Source organism: Rhinatrema bivittatum, chromosome 1 (genome assembly GCF_901001135.1).
Source record: "Rhinatrema bivittatum chromosome 1, aRhiBiv1.1, whole genome shotgun sequence".
Taxonomy (NCBI): domain Eukaryota; kingdom Metazoa; phylum Chordata; class Amphibia; order Gymnophiona; family Rhinatrematidae; genus Rhinatrema; species Rhinatrema bivittatum.
Genome location: NC_042615.1, coordinates 363,246,339 through 363,264,195, shown reverse-complemented (window position 1 = coordinate 363,264,195; position 17,857 = coordinate 363,246,339). Strand labels below are relative to the sequence as shown.

The window sequence follows — 17,857 nt, the reverse complement described above, 5'->3', positions numbered from 1 at the left end:
AATACCCATGGGACCACAAACATTTTCAGAATTATCCTAACATCTCTTTTTATTGCATACTCTCCAAGCTTATCCATCTCTTTTTTTGTGTGTGTAAATATATTTATTGGCATTTAACATAACAATATATATCAAACTTTTTTCATAAACCAATCATCCTAATTTTATATTCCCCAGCTCGCCCATCCCAACTTCTACCCATTGTCCCAACTTCCCTTACGGGAGAGAATATTGGTCACAGGACAATTCAGTATCATCAGATCCAGTAACATCTTCCACCTCTACACAAAGTTGACCATCCTGAAAGTAAAAGCATAAATAAATGAATAATGGCACAACCAGTACCAATATTAAGGGCATTCTCTTTAAAACTGTAGAATTATTAACATATCGGAGAAAATTCTTTTTCACTCAACGCACAATAAAGCTCTGGAATTTGTTGCCAGAGGATGTGGTTAGTGTAGTTAGTGTAGCTGGGTTCAAAAAAGGTTTGGATAAGTTCTTGGAGGAGAAGTCCATTAATGGCTATTAATCAATTTTACTTAGGGAATAGCCATTGTTATTAATTGCATCAGTAGCATGGGATCTTCTTAGTGTTTGGGTAATTGCCAGGTTCTTGTGGCCTGGTTTTGCCCTCTATTGGAAACAGGATGCTTGGTCTGACCCAGCATGGCAATTTCTTATGTTCTTATGTCCCCTGTCCACATAGAACCCTCAAAGGCAAATTTTATTTTGAATATCTTTTGGTAGGCTATCTATATACACTCCCCATATCTCCAAAAATACTTTAGAACACCTCTGGAGCTTAGTTAACTAGGTCTTATAATCCAAAAAGAGCAATTCCACCAGCTCTCTGGTCCAGAACTCCTTTGTGGGGATCTCTTTTGAAATCCATTTGACCAATATGCATCTCTTAGCAATCACCAACCCTTTGACCACAAATCTCATATTCCCTGTTCCAGCACAAACATTTGCCAAAGATAGCCCCAACAAATATACCGAAGTCCTCCTAGGCAAATAAACATGCAGTAAATTTGACATTGTCTTTAGAATTGTCTCCCAAAAACGTTTCACTGCGAGACATTCCCATAAGTTATGATATAGTATGGTGTGTGTGTTGTAACATTTTAAAGATTCTGGAGATTTAATTATTCCCATCTGAAATGCTATACATCTATATATTCTTTCTCCTGTTACCTCCCATTCCCTTTCCACCTTCCTCTCTCTCCCCCCTATCTCTTCCAAGAAACATCCCGTAACCACTCAGGATATGGAATTGGGGATGTCACCACAAATACGTTCGGGTGCCGTTCCCTTCACATTTCCCCTTTCCCAGGAGTATCCTTATCAAATAAACTCTAGCTAGGCTAAACTTATGACACTTTAACTACCGTAATCCATTTCTTCCCCATGCTTATATAACCACAAATAAATGATTTCAATAGAATGTATTCAGCAAAACATTCAAGGCAATTTCTTCTCAGAGCGTATTCTCCCTGTTAGCAGTTCCTCCAAGGACTGGTGTAAGTTCCTCCTGCCTTTTGTTCCTTCTGGGACCTATTGTTCTGATGAAAAAAGTCATCTGCCTTTGGGGATTTTGAGTAAAAATTCCAAAGGGACTTGTTATCACTCTATATCAACCTCATTCAACAGTAGACTCTGGGAACAGAACACAAAATGCCATTTTATAAGATCACCAAACGATGGGAAAACACTACCTGTTCTGATAGGTCATAGCTAACCAAGAGAAACATATTCGGTATTCCTCAGAGAATCAGGTGTGTAATTAAATAAAGCACATTTATAAGAAAACTGAAACGTGTAAAAATACTGAAGCACATTTATGTCACAGCCTGTTCTTTTGGGGACAAAGAAGTATGGTGTTTGGGCAGTGCCTTACTTCAGAAAGGCTGGGTGTCCTGGAGGGAGCATTTTTCTATCCTGATGCAGATTAGGATCCAGGATTGGGGCTGAAGACCAAGATCCAAGAGCCAAGCACCAGACCAGAACAGGAACAGGAACCAGGAGCAGAACTGAAGGCCAGATGACAGGAAATCAGAGTGTGGGCTGTCAGGTTAAAGCCTCTTATATACAGCTCTCAATCCAGGCACACCCAATGCTGGTCCAACAGGAGCCTCTGGAGTTGGGCTTCCCTAACTTTGCTTTGCTTAGTATTTTCTACAGGATTATTAGCAAACCAGAGTCCCTGTGGCTCCACTGCAAGATCCCTTATCCTCAACTACCAGGGCCACAGGTTTAATCTCCACTGCCCCTACCTCCATGGGTGGCCTCCAGACATCCTCAAAAAACCTCCAAGATGTCAGAGACAACCCTGATGGGCACAGTTCAGAGTGAGCATGGGGCCAGACCCTGCCAGGCTAGAAGCTGGAACAGAACCTGTCTGGTGTCTGCTGCTAAAAGTGCAAGATCAGCTGTTGCTGACTTCACTATTGCGTGGACTGGAACTAGGATTGACAAGGCAGCTGACACAAAGTTCATTGGTATCAGAGCAGGCACTAGAGCTGTAGAGACAGCTAGTACTAACTTCACTAGTGCATGGACAGAGGCTGCTGGGATAGCCTGGCTGGAATCTTTAAATTTGTTGGCACAGCTCGAAGCAGAGTGTCCTCACAAGGACAGCTGGTTTTCCCTGAGTGGAGACATTGAAGGAGATGACCTGACCTGGATAGCGGGTGCTGGACTTCCCTGGAGTAAAATCTTTGGCACTGCAGCAGACAAAGTCTGGTACGGAGTCTTGGAAAATGCTACTGGTGCATCCTGAAGTAAGGTTTTTGGTTTTGGTGGCACACCTGGAATGGAATCTTTGGCTCTGCTGGCACAGCATAAAATGGAGTCTGAGTTTGCTGGCGCAGCCTGGAGTGGACTTCCCAGCTGAGCTTGCTGCTAAGGGTCGAAAGACCAATCTGTAAAACTGGCAACAAATAAGTGGTCTTTTAAACTATTGGAAATCCTGGCCCTATAAAATGGAGTCTTTGAAACTGCTGGCCGAGTCTAAAATGAAATCTTTGAATTTACTGGTACAGCATGGAACGGAATCTGTCAGTTTGCTGGTGCAGCCTGGAATATACTCACCAGAGGAACTTGCTGCAGTGAGTCTAATGCCCAGTATATAAAACTGGTAATAAAGGCCATGGACAATGTTCCCTCAAATTTTTGAAAGGCTATGTGCATAAAAAATTTCTTTTGTGCAACTTTTTATAAGTTGAGTTCAAATCTGTGCACTACAAGCCAGTATAATGCAAATATCATCAGGATTTCTTGTGCACACTATATTTTGCCTTGTGTGCAGGGCTCCATGAACTGTGTGTGCATTCACATGTGCACAGCTTAGAGGGAACAGTGGCCATGGAGCTCTTTCGGCCTAGCCTCAGATTTGGGCCGGTCCAAACTGTCGTGACTGGCTCTGCTGAGTCCAGACAAGTATAGTATAGTATAGTGTTTGGATAGAGAGCGGCTGAGTGTCAGAGAGAGCATTCTTTTGCCCTGAAACAGAACAGGATCCGAGAATGGGGCGAAAGACCAAAATCGGAGCTGAGGACCAGGACCGGAACAGGAATAGGAATCAGAAGAGTAGCCAAGCACCAGGATCGAAGCAGGAATCGGAAGAAGCAGGAACAAGGCCAAGTTACAGGAACTCATACAGCAAACTCTGTGTGGGCTGTTGGATCCGCAAATGTGTGTCAGGCTAGAGCTCCTTATATACAGCCCTCAGTTTGGGACAAATTTTACCTGTATAGAATAAATTGCATGGGCATCTGATGATGTAAATCAACCATGCTGAGGCACGTGTAGTAGAAAACTTCAAAGGCAAATAAAAATTATCAGTAATCCAAAAAAGACTGTGGACATACTGAACATCGCCTACATGGTTGATGTCCACAAATAACCAATGGTAAAGATGTTGATGAATCAAAAACCTAAAATTAAACAAATTAAAAATTACAATTAAAACTCCTCAAACTCACCCCAACTGTTAATTTCCCATCTGCCATAGCCCAGCACAGAAAAAGCTTCTAACCCACTCTTACCCAGTCATCATAACACAGCACGAGAGAGTATTTCTGCTCTACTCATGTAATCCCCCTTTTACCACCACAGAGTACCTTCTTCTCCCTTCCCCAAAATTCACCTGTCTGTCTGGGAACAACCAAGTTTCACTTTTTTCCTAAAAGCCAGGTAGTTTGGTTTCAAGCTAATGTCTGATGAGGCTGAATTCCACAGCAGTGGACCTGCTATGGGAAAAAGCTCTCTTACACTAAGTTATCTTTTGCATCTTCTGTTTAGAAGGATCCCGTAGTAAAACACCTTGGGGTGAGCGTAAATTGTATCCTGGGATGCAACTCCTCAATTTTTCTAAGAACCTAGGTTCTGACTCCTTAGTGGCCTAAAAAATCAAAATCATCATCTTGAATTTCACTCACTGTGTCACAGGCAACCAATGTAAGTGATACAAAAGCAGTACAACACTAAATATACGAAGACAACTAAAAATGATGCTTGCTGCCATATTCTGCAATACTTGTAAGTGTTGAACACTTTTGTTTGGAAGTTCTGCAAACAAACAGTAGTGTAGAAGCCCGCAGACAATTCATCACTCATCTGAATTTGAAGAAACTGTTGCATTCAGTGGTGCATGGGCTGCTCCCATAAACAGCCTCTCTTACCTCCCCGGCCAGACTGGCTGCACTGCCTCTCAACACAGCAAAATTCCGCCAACTCACCACATGGCAGGACGATATGGCGAGGCGCTGCCAGTCATCACGCGACAAGATACTGCCAGCCTCAACTATCCGCGCTCCTCCTTAGGTGCGTGCGCACCCGACATTACCCTGTTTAAAGGGCCTGTGGCAGGAAAAGTCTGCGGTGCCTCCTGTTGACCTCATATGCTCAGCCCTATAAAGGGCCCTCTCTGTCTTTTCCTCACTGCAACAGGGCCAGCTACTTCATCTTCAGCCTGCTCTATTCCTGCCTTGCCTGTCTGCCTCAGCCTTATCCTTTTCTCTTCTTCTCCCTCTGACGAATACCTGGTTTGATCTTGTCTGGGCTCTGGATATGCCTGACTGCTGCCTACCTTTGACCCTTGTCTGGACCTCAAATTGTCTACCCGCCACCTGCCTACGACCTTCACCTGACCTTGCACTACGTCTCCCATCATCAGCAGAGACCTTCACCTAAGTTCTGCCAGCCCTGGCACCTAAAGGCTCAACCTGAGGGGAATGTGGGCTGGTATAGGTGAAGTCCATGTCTGGTCTCTGCTTCACCTGGGTCCGCCTGCTGATGGCAAGAACCTGCAGGGCGGCCAAATGTCACCTCAGCCCAAGGGCCCACAGACACAACAGAAACATCTCTGGCCTACCACAGAGATATAGGATTCCAAACTGAATAGCACATCCAACTGGATTCCTAAATCCCTCACCTTTCCCAAACAACCTTTTATCCATCTCATTCATCTTAAGAGCCAAAGGTGGTACTACTGTACCTTTTGCTGTTCTCCAAAGCATTCCAATTACATCACACTGCTCACATAACCCATTAACCTCAACTATTAAAAGCTGTCCTGTTTCTTTTTCTTCTGTCACTATCAACAGGAACATCAGTTCCAACAACACTAGTGGCATCTAGCTGCACATGAATGAGAAAAGTTTAGAACTTGACAAATGCTCCTCTAACTTGGCATATGACAGACAGGGGCGGTTTGGCCTATCGGGGGATCGGGCATCCCCCGGTGGGCCGATCGCTCCAGTCACGTGGTCTGCCGTGCGCGGCCGTGACAGAGCCGCGCTGAGCAAACCACGTGACGTGTCCTGGGCCGGCCTGGGCGGTGAATATCTGGGCCGGTCCGACATCGTGAGTCCGCTGCTGATGACAGACCACTTGATCTGTCAGTCTGAGTCAGCAGGCATGCTGTTTTCAGATAACAAATATAGCTAGGTAATGACTAATATAAAAGCAAGTTTGCTTACCATAAACGGTGTTTCTGTAGATAGCAGGATGAATTAGCCATGCTGTCATGGGATCTGTCAATCAGGTCCGGGAGGCGGAGGTTTACAAAGCAGAGATTTGGATTTTAGCTCTCTGCAGCTGCGCGTGTGTTCCCGCGCAGGAAAGTAACAGATTCTCCTCAGTCTGTGATTAAGCTGTAGTTCGGAAAGACGGTGACTGCCAGGGAAGAGGGTGGGTCAGCATGGCTAATTCATCCTGCTATCTACGGAAACACCATTTACGGTAAGCAAACTTGCTTTTTCCCGTCGATAGCAGGGCTGAATTAGCCATGCTGTCATGGGAGTCCCAAGCTCCCGATCACGTTGTTTATGGTGTATATGTTTGTACGTGATCATAAACAGTGTGGCATTCACCGTGTACAAGAGGATAGAGATTGGAGGATTGAGTGCCCTATCTTCACATCAGTGGCTGCTTGTTGATCAAGGCAGTAGTGCGATGTGAAGGTATGGAGCGATGACCATGTAGCTGCCTTACAAATGTCAATGGGTTGTACATGTTTAAGGTGTGCCAAGGAGGCCACCACTGCTCTAACTTGGTGAGCTTTGGGAACAGAATGTAGCTTTAGGTTCTGTTTGTTGTAGCAGAACTTGATGCACTGTGCTATCCAGCTGGAGATGGTGCGTTTAGCCACCGGTAGTCCAGGTGCCTTCGGGGCGAAAGAGACAAAGAGTTGAGAAACACGGGAGTCCGAGTTTGTTCTTTGTTTGTAGTATGCTAAAGCTCTTTTGCAGTCTAGTGTATGCAGTAATTTTTCCCTGTCATTTGCATGAGGTTTAGGGAAAAAGATGGGTAATTCTATGGTTTGATTGAGATGGAATTGAGAAACCACTTTTGGTAGGAAGGACGGGTGAGTTTGGAGAACCACTTTTTGGTGATGAAACTGTAAATACGGAGAATAATGGACCAAGGCCTGTAATTCACTGACTCGTCGTGCTGATGGCATTGCAATTAGTAACACCACCTTCCATGTGAGATATTTAATATGTGATGAATCCATGGGCTTAAACGGGAAAAGCATAAGCTGTTCAAGAACTCTGTTGAGGTTCCACGGAACTGGAGGTTTGGAGATCGGAGGGCGAAGGTGAGTTAACCCCTGGATGAAACGAAATAGTAAGGGGTGATTGGATATAGGAATATTGTTAACTGTTCTATGATATGCCCCTATGGCACTGAGATGAACTCTAGTGGATGAGGTTGCAAGCCCAGCTGTGTACAGTGTATGTGGATAATACATGAGTAACTCAGGTGAACAGTCTAATGGTGGTACACCGTTAGAAGTGCACCAGGTGGAGTATCGTTTCCATTTATAACTATAGTTTTTCCTTGTTGAGAGTTTCCTGGATTCTAGCAAAATGGATTGTGCCGAAGTGGAAACTCCCTGTTCTGTTAAAAGGAGCCTCTCAATCTCCATGCTGTCAAATGGAGAGATGCGTGTAGTGGGTGTAGAAGTGTTCCTTGATCTTGGAAGAGAAGATCTAAGCGATTCAGTAATCGAATGGGGTCCGTGTTGGACAGTCGGAGAAGGAAACTGTACTACGGTTGTCTCGGCCAGGCTGGAGCTATCAGTATTAGAGATGTGAATCGGAACTGAAATCCGAACCGATTCTGGATCCGATTCACATCTCTAATCAGAATCAGTTGAGCCTTGTCTGTTATGCACTTTTGAATTGTTCTTGTTATGAGTGGTATGGGAGGAAAGGCATACAGGAGGCCTGTCGTCCAGGGAATGAGGAAGCCATCCTGGGCGATCCTGAACTGCCTTGGTCATATTGAGCAGAATTTGGGAATTTGAGCGTTGATCTCTGTTGCAAATAGATCTATCACTGGCGTCCCCCATTGCATGAAGATTCCTTGGGCAATCTCCGAATTGAGTGTCCATTCGTGAAGATGAAAGATGCGACTGAGCCTGTCCGCTCTTGTATTTGCTACTCCTGGTAGATAGGTTGCTTGCAGATGTATGCAATGTTGGTAAGCATGTTTGAAGATTGTCAGGGTCTCCTTGCAAAGGGGCCATGAACCGGACCCTCCTTGCTTGTTGATATAAAACATTGCCACTTGATTGTCTGTGTAGATCATGACTCTGTGGCCCTTTAAGTGATCTTGAAACACTTGTAATGCATTTCGAATTGCTCTGAGCTCTAATAAATTTATCTGCAGGGTCTGCTCGGAGATTGTCCATAACCCTTGTGTTATGGACCCAGCATGGCAATTTCTTATGTTCTTATGTGTTTCGTAACTCTCGAGATGTGCTCCCCATCCCTTGCGAGATGCATCTGTGGTTAAGACTGCGTTGTGAGGTGGAGGACGAAAGAATTGATAAGACCTGTAAGGCCTATGGTTATAGGATTGTCTACGTGTAGATCCCACATAATGACGCGTGGTCGAGTAGTGAAATTGTGACGTTAAGGATTGGACTGCTAAAGCTTTCTCCTTTAGTTTTCCAACTGTTTCTTGAAACTGTTCCCCGAACAGGTTGTCTCCTGTACATGGGAGGTTCGACAGCTTCTCATGTAAATCTTCTCGTATCGTACTAGAGCGTAACCATGCCATCCTACGAGCTGCGATGGCTGTCACTGACGCCCTAGAAGATGTATCAAATGCCTCATATATTGATCACAGAAGGTGTCGTGAACACTCCTCCATATCATGAAGAGGCGGTAGTACCTGATCTGCCGTCGAAGAAAGCATACCTTTTGTGGATTGTATGCACTCATATAGGTATTGTACCATGTAGAATTGATGGTGCATAATGCAGGCATTCAACATTGAGTTGTGATACATCTTCCTGCCAAAGTCATCTAAACACTGGTTGTTTTTGCCCGGTGGATAAGAGGCATGCGACTTTGCTTTTTTGAATCTTTGCATTGCGGACTCTACTACAATTGAAGCATGTGGTAGTTGTGGGATAGAGTAAGGCAATGTTTTTCGCATACAGAATTTTATATCCGTTTTCTTGGAAACCGCTGATAGAGAATAAGGTGTTTCCCACAACTTCTTTAAGACAGTATGTAATAATTCGTGTGGTGGGAGAGATGTTGGTTTTCCCGGAGCATCAAAAATCTTTAGAAGACCAAAGGTTTCTGATCTAGGGTCTGTCTCCTTTTGGACCTCTAGATGTAGTATTGTGCCCAATTTTTCTAAACATTTTGGATATGTCAAGTCGTCTGGAGGAGAACACAGGTCCTGTGATTGTTCCTGTGGATCTGATGGGAATCCAGTAGATGACGATGGGGACATTTGTAGAGACAGAGAATCTATAGGTGTATATTGCTGTTTAATTGGTGAAATTGGTCGTTTCGTCATTGGGGATGCCGGAGGCTCCACCAACGGTTCTCTGGAAGTATGTATACTGTGTTGGACATCTTAAAGGATGATTGAAGAGTTTCATAAAACCCCGCTAATGACTGGGACAATTGAAAAAATGCCTCTTTCGTTTGAGGAGGCATTGCTGAACGACCAGAATGTTTTGGTAGTCCACCTGTTTTAGGTGGTACCGTAGGAATGTTAGGGGAAACAGTTGGTACATCATACTTGTTCCTCATCTTGTCCTCTGTGGTCCTAACAGAATTATCTGAGGACACAGATGCAGCAGAGGAAGTGATTTTTATTAATTGTCTATGAGATAAGGAATCTACACTTCGTGGGTGATCTAGAAGTGGAAGGGCTCACTGCCCATGTATTTCTCGTCTTTGTCGCTTTTTAATGTGAGTGACGCAATCGTCTATGGTGATGGTGTGATGAAGATCCTGTGTGGGTTTCATTTCCCGACAGTGATCGTCTGATTCGTCTTGACTTCACCTCTGTAGGATTAGAGTCTGAAGAGGTGGAATGAGGTACATCTGGAGACTGATGTCTTCGTTTTACCCTATGTGATATTGAATGATATGTTTGTTTGGACTATTGTAGCCCACTGTGCGTCGATCTGTATGCTGTCGAGTGCGCCAATGTCTTCAGGGCCATGTGCATCGATGTTTGTTGTAAGTTGCACGCTTATACCGACTTGTGCGCATAAGTCATCGACGCCGTGCACGCAGATGGTGTCGGCGCAGTTGTTTTCGGCACCGAGTGCTCAGAAGTCTTCGGCGCCATGTGCACAGACTTTTTCGGCGCCTTATGCGCAAATGTTTCCTGCATTGTGCGTGCCGGTATCTTGTGCGCCGATGTTGATTCGGACACAGAAGTGTTATGCGCCAATGGTGATTTGGGCGCAGAAGGTGCTTCAGGCACATAAGTTGTCAGCGCCGTTGCTCTTTCGGTCCTCTCGGATCCGAAGGCCTATGTCGGCTCGGTAAGTCCTTACCTTCAAGCCTGGAGGGTTGAGGATCCCACGATGACACTCTTTTTTGTGACGGAGCCGCTGTTAACGAGGGACCCGGTGAAGAATGAGCCTCTGATGGCTCGGAAAAAGTGAAAAGTTCAAACATCTTGTAGGCCTGTTGTTTTTGGGCTCTTGGGGACATACGAGCACAAAATCACAATTTTGTAAATTATGCTCTGGCCCCAGGCATCGGTAGCATTGGTCATGGCCATCCGTGACCGACATTACCTTGCCACAGGCACAGGGTTTAAACCCTGGCTTTTTTGACATTTCAAGAAAAATAAAGCTGAGGAGAAGTCAGCCCCACGTGCGATCCCGCTCACGGAAAAAACAGATTGAGGAGAATCTGTTACTTTCCTGCGCGGGAACACACGTGCAGCCGCAGAGAGCTAAAATCCAAATCTCTGCTTTGTAAAGCTCCGCCTCCGGGACCTGATTGACAGATCCCATGACAGCATGGCTAATTCAGCCCTGCTATCGACGGGAAAAAACAAGGACAATTTAAAACAATATTTTAGAATAAATTCGATGGATAAAATCTTATCAATGTTTAATTTTCCTCCAGGTACGTTCATGTCAGAGCAGGAAAAAAGAGAAGAACACGTTAACAACCTACCTCAGATGAACGTGGCTCCAATGATAAGCTCTGTGCTAGAAAACACAGCAACACAGAATCCTGGAAATATCTACGTGAATGGTGAGAACAAGATTTTTTCCTGGTGATTTCCCTGTCTCTCCTGCCCTGCTGTTCCACATGTCAAAATGGTGCCACTGGTGAACCCGAGGGATGTGTTTTATGTTGTATGGTTCAAGCCTCAGGCATTCTTGCAGCCACTTTGACATACTGGAGGGGACTCCTGGAGGCTGGGAAGGCCAGTGTGATGTGGGTTGCCTCCATTTTTTTTAAATTAAAAAGAAAATGCTGCTCTGTGCCTGCTTGGGAGCATGAATACTATGGACCCACAACAGAGAAAGGGGTGCAGTGGGAAAAGTTACAGGGGGACCTTGGGGGGAGGCCAGTAAGAAAAAGAGTAACCTAGTGGTTAGAGCAGCAGGATACAGATCAGGGAAGCCAGGATTCAAATCCCACTGCTGCTCCAAGCCATTTTACCCTTTGTTGCCTCAGGTACAAATTTAGATTATAAACCCTCTGGGGATAGAGGCATACCTATAGTACCTGAATGTAATCTGCTTTGGTGTCTCAAAGGTGGACTATAAATCACATAAATAAATACATTTAAGTGGATTTAGTTATTGGGAGGGGTTATGGAGGGGAAGGGTACGTCTGATTGTGGGCTTTTTTATTTTATTTAATTTTTTTTAAAGAAAGTGTTGATTAGTGTCTGGTTGTGTGCAGAGAACTCTGAAGACTCATGGTTCCATGATGGGATAAGGTCTGAGGTAGGAGGAGTTCTGGGGAGTGCCATGGGGGAAGGGGGACATTTTTTGTTGTTGTTTTGCGCCCTATATTTCATTTTGCATAATGGGAGGAGGGTCAGAGTGAGCTGGGGTTGAGCTGGGCTGGTGATAGAGGAGGAAGTGCTGGGGATAGACCAGAGAGAGCAGGGGGCACAGTGTGGAGGGCAGGTCAGAGTATTTGGGGGTTTAAGCTGAGGGGAGGGCTCACATGGGCTGGGGTTGGCTTAGAATATGGAGGTCAGAATATGCTGGGCCTCGGACAGTGGGGGGGGGGTCAGAATGTGCAGAGTTAAGGCGGGGTGAGGGCAGTCAGAGAGTGGGAGGGGAGGGCTTGAGTTGAGAGGAGAGTTGAGTTGAGTTGAGAGGAGGTGACAGTTTGCTGGTGTGTGCTGGGGAAGGGGCTTAGTATGAGATCCCACTTGGTGAGAGAAGAAAAGGGGAAAGGAGTCCTGGGTTGAGATTGAGGTTGGGGATGGGGGATTAAGATGCACTCAGGGCGAGTTGAGGAGAAGGGAAGGAAGGAAGTGCAGGGGTAGGGCAGAGGAGGGTGGAAGGGAGTGCCTTGTTCGGACTGGGGAGAAGGACAGTGAATAGGGGCCTCCAAGGAATTTCAGTGGGTTTCAGCTCGTACAATTATATTTTAACACACAGTCAGGCCGATGCAATATGGACGCATAGAAAACAGGCGCTCAATGCTGAGAGCCCGCTTTCCTAACGCGCCCCCAGCCACCTCTCCTGGGTGCGCGATCCAATATGTAAATGAGGGGTCACGCTAAAAAGGAGGCGCTAGGGAAAACTATACATGCCCAGCGCCTCCTCGGCATCAGGTGCCCAGGAGAGGTGGCTGAAAGTGCGGGTTAGGAAAACGGACACTCAATACGAGCGCCCGTTTCCTCCCGCTACCGGCAATATACACGCACAAGATACACCACCTGGACCATGTATCTTGTATGTGTATATTGGGCGCCCAGACACTGCGTCTCCTATTCTGCCATGCCTCGGTGGAGGTGGTGAGTTACCTCAAGTGGAATCTGGGGGGGCTCACGGCAGAGGAAGAACTTTTGGGTACGCAGGGTGATTCTGCGGATATAGACCCCCCTAAGCCGGGCCCGGTGACTCTTGACTCCCTATGGGAATTGGTAGCCTCTTATGGCCCACATTTTCAAGGGCTAACGAGGCAGTTAAACTCGTTGTCTGGGAAGCTGGATAACGTATCCCAGGAACACGATGTTAAGATTTATGAGAATGCAAACAAGATTACAGAATTACAAACAGCAGTAAAGTCAATGCAGAATATATGTCATGTTTTAATCCAGGATAAACAAGTGGTTAATAGAAGAATGGAACTCATTGAAAACAGACTGAGGAGACTGAATTTAAGAATCTTGAATTTCCCAAAAATAACTGGGGAACAGCCCCAAGTGACATTGAGGAAATATATGACAGAGACACTGAGAATACCATCTGAACAGATTCCATCTATAAATAAGGTCTATTTCCTCCCATTTAATAGAAATAGGGAAGGTAACCAGCCACAATTTGATTTGAGTAATCTGACCGATATCTTGGAATCCTCTACAGAAATATATGAGCGAGCGACCTTACTGGTTTCCTTAATTACTGAAACTGATGTTAGTTTGTTAATGAAATTTTATTTTCAACATATGAGTGAGAGTTTCATGGGACAACGGATCCAAATCTTCCCAGACCTATCGAAGATAACACAGGAGAGGAGGAAGGCATTTCTTTCTATGAAGCAGGAGTTAAATACGATTGGGGTTAAGTTTCTTCTAAGATATCCCTGTAAAGGGGTTTTTACCTTAAATCGAGATGTCTATATATTTTATGCCCCGGAACAGCTTAGGGTATTTATAGACTCTAGAAAGAGGGCTTTTGTAACCTCCTCTCCAAATGAGGAACCGGGTTAAGAATCAGGTTTATGTTTAAAAGGATAAATATGTGCTAGCATAAGAAATGCTTTCTTAATTGACTCCCAAATATTTTCTGTTTTTCCTTCCCCCTTTTTCTTAAAATAAAATTGTGGTCTAAATAATAGATGATGATTTCTTGCATATATAAATGTTGAAAGATTTTTTTTTTTTTAACCTAGATCTGCTTTCTGTGGTTCCTCCTACTGACGATACTAAGAGAAGGAATCGCAGAAAGCAGGATTTTTTTGGGTTTTTTTTTCCAATGAGCCCTTGAGTGCAGTAGACCTTTGCACCAGCCCCAGGCTGGCATAAAATTTTCCACATTGTAATGGGAGCATTGGCTGCACGGGAAATTTTTTAAATCGCAGGGATTAGCTAGCCTTATCTACATCATTTACATGTGATGAGCGCTATTAACTTGGTGGTGGTTTGGACATGCGTTTTGGACAAACTAATTCCCGTATTGCATCAGAGGTTATGGGCACACATCCAAAACGCACGTCCAATCATGTATAAAGTCATGCGCTCGGCTGAGTGCACTACATTGCATTGACCTGAATAAGTGAAGCGCCTCAGCCATTCGGAAGCCAATAATGTTTGATAATGGTAAATAGCTTTTTGGTAACTATTGTGAGGTGGTGGGGATTTACCTCACAGCACTCATTAATGCCTGTCTTCTGATTGGACAAGGATCTCCACTGATTGAAACAACTTGTCAAACAGCAGTATTGGCTACTACACTCTGTCAACTAGATTCCACATTTGAAAATGTTATGTTTTGCAGTCTAAACTGGATTTTCAACTTCTGATTTTATTGCCAGCATTAAACTTTTATTCCAAAAATGATAATCTGCTATTTGCTGCAGAAGTCCCATAAGAACCTTGGCTTCACTTCAGTTTTAGGAGCAGGGGATGCTGATTTCTTATACGCTGCACCTATTAGGAGGGTTGGTCTTAGGTGGGTGGTAAGCAGGGCAATTGCCTGAGGCCCGCGCGCATGGAAAAACTGAATAATGTTATTGAGACAGAGCTTTAGGATGCCTAGCACTACTGGACCCACTGTTTATTTTCTGCTCTGGGCACTGGTGTGTCTAATGCCGCCCTGCCCATTAACAGTGCTTGAAGGGGAGAGCACAAAGTGCCAGGATGGTCCTTAAAAAAATAAAATAAATCGGGGGCACTATTCCGCCGTGCTACTGAATGGACGTGTGAACTTGATGCTCCTGCCCCATTAATCATTTTTGCAGTTCCAAAGCCGCCAAAATCCTAATTTGTGAACATCACGACTTTGCAAATAAACCTGTAAAGTATCTATATGGCTACTAGGAAGAGAACCGCCAATTTGAAACAGTTTTCCTTCCATAACTTGCCGGCAGAACCGACCAGCGAGGAGGGCAAAGACGGCGGACAGCCTATCAATACTGATACGGAGCCATTCTTGTAGGCCGCGGAGGAACTACCCAATATTACCGATGTTAACCTTAATATGCCACCAGATTTTCAAAATTTTCGTACACGATCGGAACGCCGGGAGTGGTTTCTAGAGCTGAGGTCAGATATGTGGCAGCACAAATCTGAATTAATGGCATCCATAGACGATATTCATGAAGACCTAGCATCTACCGGACATCGAGTATATGAGCTAGACACTCGTAGTGAGGCCCACAGTGTTATGCTGAACACACTGACTACTCAAAATAAGTTTCTGACTTTGGAGTTAGCCTCACTTGTTGATAAGATAGAGAATGTATAGCAGTGAATGATCAACAATCACGTGAATCCCACAATGATAAATTTAGGTACAGTGGCAGATTATAAATATATCGATCAGAATGCCAGATAGTACTGCAAGAATATAGTATAGACGCTTGTTATTCTTGACCAGTCATAATAGGCTTCATCGTACAAATCAAATTGCTGGATGATTTGCCTTATTTATAATCATCGGTCAAAGTCAAGAATGGGATATAATTTTTTTTGAAAAATGTTTCATTTGCTATGCATTATAATATGTGCAAATTTGTATAACTTATCTTGAAGACATCGCTGATAGTATTAACCTTAAAGCCGTAGGTTGTCAACATGCCCGACATGGGTCCATGTTTTTAAACATGTTTTGGTCAAGAATAACAAGCGTCTATACTATATTCTTGCAGTACTATCTGGCATTCTGATCGATATAACAGTGAATGATGACATAGATGTAATTGGCATCTCAGAGACATGGTGGAAGGAGGACAACCAATGGGACAGTGCTATACCGGGGTACAAATTATATCGCAATGATAGAGAGGAGCACCCGGGAGGCGGAGTGGCGCTTTATGTCCGGGATGGCATAGGGTCCAGCAGGATAAACATCCTGCATGAGACTAAATGCACAATTGAATCTTTATGGGTAGAAATCCCTTGTGTGTCGGGGAAGACTATAGTGATAGGAGTATACTACCGTCTACCTAGTCAAGATGGTGAGACTGACAGTGAAATGCTAAGAAAAATTAGGGAACCAAGTGCGGTAATAATGGAAGACTTCAATTACCCCAATATTGACTGGGTAAATGTATCATCAAGACACGCTACAGAGATAAAGTTCCTGGATGGAATAAATGATAGCTTTATGGAGCAACTGGTTCAGGAACTGATGAGAGAGGGAGCAATTTTAGACCTAATTCTCAGTGGAGCACAGGATTTGGTGAGAGAGGTAACGATGGTGGGGCCGCTTGGCAAGAGTGATCATAATATGATCAAATTTGAATTAATGACTGGAAGGGGGACAGTAAGCAAATCCACGGTTCTCGTGCTAAACTTTCAAAAGGGAAACCTTGATAAAATGAGAAAAATAGTTAGAAAAAAACTGAAAGGAGCAGCTACAAAAGTAAAAAGTGTACAAGAGGTGTGATCATTGTTCAAAAATACCATCCTAGAAGCACAATCCAGATGTATTCCACACATTAAGAAAGGTGGAAAGCAGGCAAAACGATTACCGGCATGGTTAAAAGGGGAGGTGAAAGAAGCTATTTTAGCCAAAAGATCTTCATTCAAAAATTGGAAGAAGGATCCAACAGAAGAAAATAGGATAATGCATAAACATTGGCAAGTTAAATGTAAGACATTGATAAGACAGGCTAAGAGAGAATTTGAAAAGAAGTTGGCCGTAGAGGCAAAAACTCACAGTATAAACTTTTTAAAATATATCCAAAGCAGAAAGCCTGTGAGGGAGTCAGTTGGACCGTTAGATGATTGAGGGGTTAAAGGGGCACTTAGGGAAGATAAGGCCATCACGGAAAGATTAAATGATTTCTTTTCTTCGGTATTTACTGAAGAGGATGTTGGGGAGGTACCCGTACTGGAGAAAGTTGTCATGGGTAATGATTCAGATGGACTGAACAGATTCACGGTGAACCTAGAAGATGTGGTAGATCTGATTGATAAACTGAAGAGTAGTAAATCACCTGGACCGGATGGTATACACCCCAGAGTTCTGAAGGAACTAAAAAATGAAATTTGAGACCTATTAGTAAACATTTGTAACCTATCATTAAAATCATCCATTGTACCTGAAGACTGGAGGATAGCTAATGTAACCCCCATATTTAAAAAGGGCTCCAGGGGAGATCCAGGAAATTACAGACCGGTTAGCCTGATTTCAGTGCCAGGAAAAATAATGGAAAGTGTTCTAAACATCAAAATCACAGAACATATAGAAAGACATGGTTTAATGGAACAAAGTCAGCATGGCTTTACCCAAGCCAAGTCTTGCCTCACAAATCTGCTTCACTTTTTTGAAGCAGTTAATAAACATGTGGATAAAGGTGAACCGGTAGATGTAGTGTACTTGGATTTTCAGAAAGCATTTGACAAAGTTCCTGATGAGAGGCTTCTAGGAAAAGTAAAAAGTCATGGGATAGGTGGTGATGTCCTTTCGTGGATTGCAAACAGGCTAATAGATAGGAAACAAAGAGTAGGATTAAATGGACAATTTTCTCAGTGGAAGAGAGTGGGCAGTGGAGTGCCTCAGGGATCTGTACTGGGACCCTTACTTTTCAATATATTCATAAATGATCTGGAAAGAAATCGACAAGTGAGGTAATCAAATTTGCAGATGATACAAAATTGTTCAGAGTAGTTAAATCACAAGCAGATTGTGATAAATTGCAGGAAGACCTTG

General features: G+C 44.0%; 1 protein-coding gene across 5 annotated transcripts in view; it reads left to right on the top strand.

Moving 5' to 3' along the window:
- Positions 1–17,857, top strand: part of STAP1 (signal transducing adaptor family member 1) — a 164,261-nt gene that overhangs the window by 122,580 nt on the left and 23,824 nt on the right. For 4 of the 5 annotated variants that reach the window (XM_029600772.1, XM_029600793.1, XM_029600764.1 and 1 more), the window contains one exon: positions 10,908–11,039. In XM_029600772.1, the coding sequence (XP_029456632.1) occupies positions 10,908–11,039 (132 nt within the window). Of the gene's footprint in view, positions 1–10,907; positions 11,040–13,077; positions 13,829–17,857 lie in introns of those variants that run through there. The other variant, XM_029600785.1, reaches the window with a different exon arrangement.